At 53.7% G+C, this 7168-nt stretch overlaps 1 protein-coding gene across 1 annotated transcript; it reads left to right on the top strand.

The window, feature by feature from the left end:
- Positions 1-5613: 5613 nt before the first annotated feature.
- LOC148050734 (olfactory receptor 14A16-like) lies at positions 5614-6582 on the top strand. The gene has a single exon (XM_087741041.1). The coding sequence runs from the start codon at positions 5614-5616 to the stop codon at positions 6580-6582; it is 969 nt and encodes a 322-aa protein (XP_087597167.1).
- Positions 6583-7168: the final 586 nt, after the last annotated feature.

Below are 7168 nucleotides of genomic sequence, written 5' to 3'. Positions count from 1 at the left end.
AGGGAGAACTCCGTCTCTCTCTCCTCCTTCTGCTGTGTTTACGAGATCTCCACTGACGTGGAGATATTGGCCGTTGCCTCATGTTCAGCCCCACGTTGCCTGACAGCATTCAGGGGATCTGCTGACTTTCATGTTCAAATCCAGGCCCACGGAGCTCCATGAGGTGCCAGGGCTACACGAGGTGCCAGGAAACAACGTTATTTATCCTTTGTACAGTCCAACAGAAACAACGTTCTCATGAGAACTTGTTGCTGCGCTGTTAGGTGCAGGCAAAGCCAGGCAGGTGGCCTACTGGCCAGTGGAGAGTGGGAGTTGCCTGCAGGCTCCTTGGTGGCAATGAGCTGCCGAGGTTGTCCTGCGGCCCAGGGATCTGTGCAGCACAGCACAGGCGTGAAGACCACACTGTGCATGCAGCACAGCCCAGCCCAGCAGGAGCTGCTCAGGTTTCCCCGTGAGAAGGCTGTCCTCCAGCCTGGTGCCACAGCTGAGGTGCTGCGGCCCACACGTGCACTGCCAGGGAGAGCTGTAGGCCCGTTGCTTGTCACACAACTGTCACCTCTTTTGATTAAATGAGTACCACCTCTGACCTCTGACCTCTGACCACCACCTCCACACCCCCATGTACTTCTTCCTCCTCAACCTCTCCCTCATAGACCTGGGCTTAATCTCCACCACTCTCCCCAAAGCCATGGCCAATTCCCTATGGGACACTAGGGCCATCTCCTACTTGGGATGTGCTGCACAGCTCTTTTTCTTTCTCTTCTTACTTGTAGGGGAGTATTGTCTTCTCACTGTCATGGCCTATGACCGCTACGTGGCCATCTGCAAACCCCTGCACTACGGGACCCTCCTGGGCAGCAGAGCTTGTGTCCACATGGCAGCAGCTGCCTGGGGCACTGGGTTTCTCAATGCTCTCCTGCACACGGCCAATACATTTTCCCTACCCCTCTGCCAAGGCTATGTCTTGGACCAGTTCTTCTGTGAAATCCCCCAGATCCTCAAGCTCTCCTGCTCAGATGCCGACCTCAGGGAAGTGGGGCTTCTTGTGGTTAGTGCCTGTTTAGGATATGGGTGTTTTGTTTTCCTTGTGGTGTCCTATGAGCAGATCTTCAGGGCCGTGCTGAGGATCCCCTCTAAACAGGGACAGCACAAAGCCTTTTCAGTATGCCTCCCTCACCTGGCCGTGGTCTCCCTGTATGTCAGCACTGGCATATTTGCCTACCTGAAGCACCCCTCCATCTCTTCCCCAGTTTTAAATCTGGTGGTATCACTTCTGTACTCAGTGGTGCCTCCAGCAGTGAACCCCCTCGTCTACAGCATGAGGAACCAGGAGCTCAAGGGTTCCCTGAAGAAACTTATGACTGGATGCTTTTAAGCAGCAATGAACTTCCCAGCTTCTTCTGCAAATCTCATTGCACTCATACTGTAACTCATTTTAGCCTGAGACTTTCTTTGGTAGTTTGTTTTTAGCTTTTCTTAGTTGTAATAATACTGTCCATAAAAAAGTGCCTTTCTTCATCACGCTTCTGTTTTGGTATCCACCTGTTTTTTGTGATCCGTGGACTGTGTACATGAGGAGCTATGCTCTCTGTCTATTTAAACAAAATAAAGGACCGTGCAGTGACTTTTTTGTCCACGATCCTTCCCCTGAAACCTTTGTAAGGCTGCAGGTGGAGTACCTTGGTGCAGAGGTGTAGAGGAAAAACAGCCCTGGCACAGCAGCACTGCCAGGGAGCACCAGTTCTTGGTCTTTCCCAAGCTGCTCTCTTTCCACTTCCACACTCTCCTTCTCAGCCCTTGTGTTGCTGCACGGTCGGAGTGCTCTGGCAGCTTGGTCACAGTCCTGTGGTGCGGCAGTCCTGTGACCGCAGGCAGGGACAGGCAATGGGCACCTCTGTTAGAGCTGGCCTCCATAATAGCGTTTCAGATTCGCTATTAGGAAAAATTTCCTCACGGAGAGAATGGTTAGGCATTGGAACAGACTGCCCAGGGAAGTGGTACAATCACAGTCCTGGAAGTATTCAGAAAACCTGTGGATATGGATATGGTGCTTAAGGACATGGTTTAGAGGTGGACCAGGCAGTTAGGTTAAGAGGTTGGACTCGATGATCTCAGAGGTCCTTTCCAACCTGAACGATTCTATGATTCTATGAAAAAGGATCTTCTGAGGGCAGTGCCTGAAGGCTTAGGTCTTCTTTCAAAGTGGCTCGAGAGAACATGCCCAGAGAAGTGCCCAGGAGAGGAAAACCCTTGTGAATAGCTCAAGTGTGCGAGTGTGCAGGTTTGAGGCACACAGCAGTGTCATGGACGCTCATGGGAGACTTCAGTCCTTGGCACCCAAGAATGTCTCCTCGCACAGCCAGGCCTGCTGGGAGAGACGTGAAGGACCAGCAGAGCAGGCTCTGGTCTGTGCCCGTGTGTGCTGGACACCCCATCCAAAGCACACACCATGCTGGCTGCTATGAAGAAAATTAACCCTATCCCAGCCACACCCAGTACACCGAAGCTGGGTGGTGCCTGTCACACAATGAGTCTGAATGGGGAGGGGGGTCCTGGATAGGCCCTGTGCTGTCCGTGTCAGCTGCATGCAGTTGGGCTGGAGAGCCCTGGCATCTCATGTAGCTCTGCAGGCCTGTATTTGGGTATTAAATTAAGATTCAGTTGTCCTGAATTAGGTTAGGCAATGGAGGGATGCACAGGAGACAACTGCCAAAGGAGATGTAGATAATAGAACTGATGGAGAAGAGAAAGAGAGACTTAGCTCTCCTTGGGCCACATGACCGCATTTGGTCAGCTGAAGACCTCTATAGGCTGCCCTGGACATAAGCAACTGTTACGGGTTCAGTTGTCCTACATGTGGGCATCTGCTGTCAATTTACCTGGACAATGGAATTTCCCACCAGCCTCCAAGGTGATGCCCCCAGATGCTGCCCTGTCTCTATGGACTGCTGCATTACAGCTGACAGTGACCAGCATGCATCTTGGTCACCTCTGGCACCTCAAATGTCACCAGGTGTTTGTGTCTGAACAGCTCACTCCTGGTCTCCATCTCCAGTAATTAGCATGGGAGCTGAGACAAGAAGCTCACATGCAGGTGCCTGTTTTGGGCACACCTGAACTATGCAAGAGGAATCCCAGCTCCTGGGGGTTGTAGTCTGCATGGGAGGGAGCTGAGACCCCTTCAGCAGTGTAAGAGAAATTACACTACTGGAAGTAAGTCTCTATCCCCAGCTGTGGGAGGGAACATCAGTGGTTACTTCAGCCTGTTTCACAGCAGGTTTCCCTGGAGCCCCAGGGACACCTGGAGGGAGCCCAGGGGGGCAGAGAAAGTGCTGCCTTGGGCTGGGCCTCTGCTGCTGAGCTGGGCTGGGCTCCTGGGCTGGAGGGAGCTGCTGGCAAGGAGCAGCTCCTCTGCAAAGCACAGCAGGGGGAGGGCACAGCCTGCAAGTGCAAGGGGACAGGAGAGACGTGCGAGAGATGTTACAGGCACTGTGTAGTGGGAGAATGCTGAGAGTTCACTGGTGGAGAAACCTACACAGTCCTTGACACAGTAAGTCTCTGGCTTCAGGGTGATATACAAGTGTCCTGGAGGGGCCTCCTAGAGCTGGCACATCTTGCTGCAGCTAGGATCTGGCAGGATGGCGCTCAGGGTTTCTTTATTGTGGAGAAGGACATGCTCCAGAGCAGGGCTTCCCTGCAGCACCATAAGGAACAGGGCATGAAAGCTCCCTTCTCCCGGGGATGTCTGCAAGGGTGGGAAGCTGGGTGTGCACTGAGGGGTGCCCAGGGCTGTCCTTCAGAGCAGGGTCCCTGCACCCCAGGGGCTGCGTGCTGGGGCAGGGGCTCTGTCGCCTGCCAGGGTCAGCACTCAGCCTGCCCAGGGAGCTCCCCACAATGCTACAGGGAGAAGCTGTGGGTGGAAGGTGTGATAGGTGGCAGGGCAGGGTCCTTCGGCAGTGGAGAGGGTGCTGCATGGATCAGAGCTGCTCACAGCTCCCAATCAGCCCAGGGCATTTGCAGAGGGTCCTTTTGAAGAAGGACATCGAGGCAGTATTTACCTGAAAGCGAAGGAGTCTGTGCTTTGAGTTTTCCACTCTTTGTTGGCTGGGGGGCAGTGGCAGATGGGAATTTACTTCTTCGCTCTGGCAAAGGCACAAAGACCCCAGTTCTCATGAAGACTTCTCTGAGCTGCTCCTGAGCCCCTGCACACACAGAGATGCCCCTGGGCAGTGCCCTGCTGCCAGGAGGGGTCTGCAGGGCAGAGCTGAGCATGCAGTGGGCAGGCTGGGGTCTGTGAGCACCAAAAGGGAGGAGATGTGGGGACAGAGAAACATCTGCCGGCAGGGAGAGCTCCAGGCAGCAGAGCCATGGGCAGGGAGTGAGAGGGAGCTGCTGCCAGAAATGCTGTGGGAGGGGGGGTTAATACACCCGCGTGCCATGACCTGCACTGCAGATGCCTTCCCCGGAGCAAGCCCCCGACCTCTTCTGCCACCCAGCAGAGCCTTCACCGCGAAGGCCATGTGGTCCACAGCATGAGTTAGCTCCTTGACAGATGGACCCCTGACGAACCTCCTGAGTACCCATCTGTTTGTCCCTGTACTGCCTCCATGAACAGGAGGATTGGGGAAGTTCTCCATTTTTCCTCTCCTCTTCATGTTGCCTTTGTTCCCAGCTAAGGTGGGGGCTCCGGGCAATGCTGGTTGCAGGGCTGAGTGAACCAACTCTCCATTCAGGTCACAGGATCCTTCGGACATTCAATTATTTCCCGGGGGGGTCCTGCTGGGCTGCAGGCTGCCTTCCAGAAGGGCACAGCTCTCCCATGCCATCTCTGTGTTACCTGGCAGCCCCTCAGTACTAAGGCCATGGAAATGCTGCTGGAAGGCTGTATGCAAGCAGCTGTAATGAGCCCTCTGTGGCCCTGGCTGCGAGGGGAGAGCTGAGATATTCCTCAGGTAGGATGAGACAGTAGGAGCAGTTTGGAGACCTGCACTTGGGAGCTGGATTCACCTGCTCTCACCATTGTCCGCTTTCTTCTCAGGGGAACATCTAGGTATAATTGTCCTCCAGCTCAAAGAAGTGGCAGCCTAGGGCAGCTGAGACCAGGCTGATGGACAGACTGGCTGTCCTCACTCTGCATGAAGGGATAGTCCTTTGGCTTCACAGAACCCACAAGGTTTCTCTTGGAGACAAGCAGAAATGCCAACGATTTCTGCCTTAAAAATACCACTCACTGTGATGGGGCAACTAGAAGCAGATAAACAAAACAAAATCCCCACAGCTCTTCTCTGCAGTTCAGTGAATTGGGAGTGACAATGCTGAAAAGCTCTTTAAGACCACGAGTGGATTAACATCACTCCCAGTTCCTATTTATCTCTTATTGTAGGGCAGAACTGACTCCTCCAGAGCCCAGAGCAGAGCCCCCTGCTTTGTGGGTCATCCTCAGCCAGCACCCACCAGTGTTCACAAAAGGGACCAGCCAAAGGTTTTCTGAAAGGGGAGAGGCAATCTGGGGGGTTTCCATGAGAACTGGAATAAGTTTTCCTGTGAGATGTCTACCCTAACTTGTCACTGCCTTTTCCTCCTGAAACAGGTCCCAGTGCCCAGAGGAAGCAAATGTCCAACAGCAGCTCCATCACCCAGTTCCTCCTCCTGGCATTCGCAGACACACAGGGGCTGCAGCTCTTGACCTTCTGCCTCTTCGTGGGCACCTACCTGGCTGCCCTCCTGGGCAACAGCCTCATCATCACCGCCATAGCCTGGGACCACCATCTCCACACCCCCATGTACTTCTTCCTCCTCAACCTCTCCCTCCTCGACCTGGGCTCCATCTCCACCACTCTCCCCAAAGCCATGGCCAATGCCCTGTGGGACACCAGGGCCATCTCCTACCTGGGATGTGCTGCACAGGTCTTTTTTTTCTTTTTCTGTGTTACAGCAGAGTATTGTCTTCTCACTGTCATGGCCTATGACCGCTACGTGGCCATCTGCAAACCCCTGCACTACGGGACCCTCCTGGGCAGCAGAGCTTGTGTCCACATGGCAGCAGCTGCCTGGGGCACTGGGTTTCTCAATGCTCTCCTGCACACTGCCAATACATTTTCCCTACCCCTCTGCCAAGGGAACGTCCTGGACCAGTTCTTCTGTGAAATCCCCCAGATCCTCAAGCTCTCCTGCTCAGATGCCTACCTCAGGGAAGTGGGGCTTCTTGTGGTTAGTGCCTGTTTAGCCTTTGGGTGTTTTGTTTTCCTTGTGGTGTCCTATGTGCAGATCTTCAGGGCCGTGCTGAGGATCCCCTCTGAGCAGGGACGGCACAAAGCCTTTTCCACGTGCCTCCCTCACCTGGCTGTGGTCTCCCTGTTTCTCAGCACTGGGATATTTGCCTACCTGAAGCCCCCTGCCACCTCCTCCCCATTCCTGGATGTGGTGGTGGCAGTTCTGTACTCGGTGGTGCCTCCAGCAGTGAACCCCCTCATCTACAGCATGAGGAACCAGGAGCTCAAGGATGCAGTGTGGAAACTGATGACTGGATTATTTTCAAAAGCATTAAACTGTTTGTCTTCTTCTGCAAATCACTTAATGTAATTCGTTACAGGCCCAGCCTGCCTTCTGTAATTTTTTTCGGTGTTGGTTTTGAGTTTTGGGTTTTTTTTGCTTTGTTTTACTTTTGGTAATCTTGTCCACAAAGAAATGTCATGATTTTTGCTATTTCTAATGATGTATATCTATCCAGATTCTGTGTGACCCACAGACTGTGTACATGAGGAGCCGTGCTCTCTGTGTGTTTAATGAAAATAAAGGACCTTCCAGTGACTTGTTACTCTGAGATCCTGCCTCCAAGACTTCTCTGGAGCTGCAGGGGCAGTGCCTGTGTGCAGAGGTGGAGGCAAAAGGAGTCCCGGCACAGCAGCACTGCCAGGGAGCACCAGTGCTTGGTCTTCCCAGAGCTGCCCACTTTCCACTTCAGCGCTGTCCTTCTTAGCTCTTGTGTTGGTGTAAGGCCTGAGTGCTCTTGAAGCTTGCTCACAGTCCTGCTGGGTGGCCGTCCTGTGACTGCAGGCAGGGACGGGCAATGGGCACCTCTGTGACAGAGCTGGCCTCCATAACAGCATTTCCATCATACAAGGTGATCTCCTCAGGGCAGTGCCTGAAGCTTCGGTCTTCTTTCCAA

Source organism: Nipponia nippon, unplaced genomic scaffold, assembly GCF_047370975.1.
Source record: "Nipponia nippon isolate SJK-2023a ecotype South Korea unplaced genomic scaffold, ASM4737097v1 scaffold_70, whole genome shotgun sequence".
In the NCBI taxonomy this organism is placed as follows: Eukaryota; Metazoa; Chordata; class Aves; order Pelecaniformes; family Threskiornithidae; genus Nipponia; species Nipponia nippon.
This window is presented reverse-complemented; position numbering and strand designations above follow the sequence as displayed.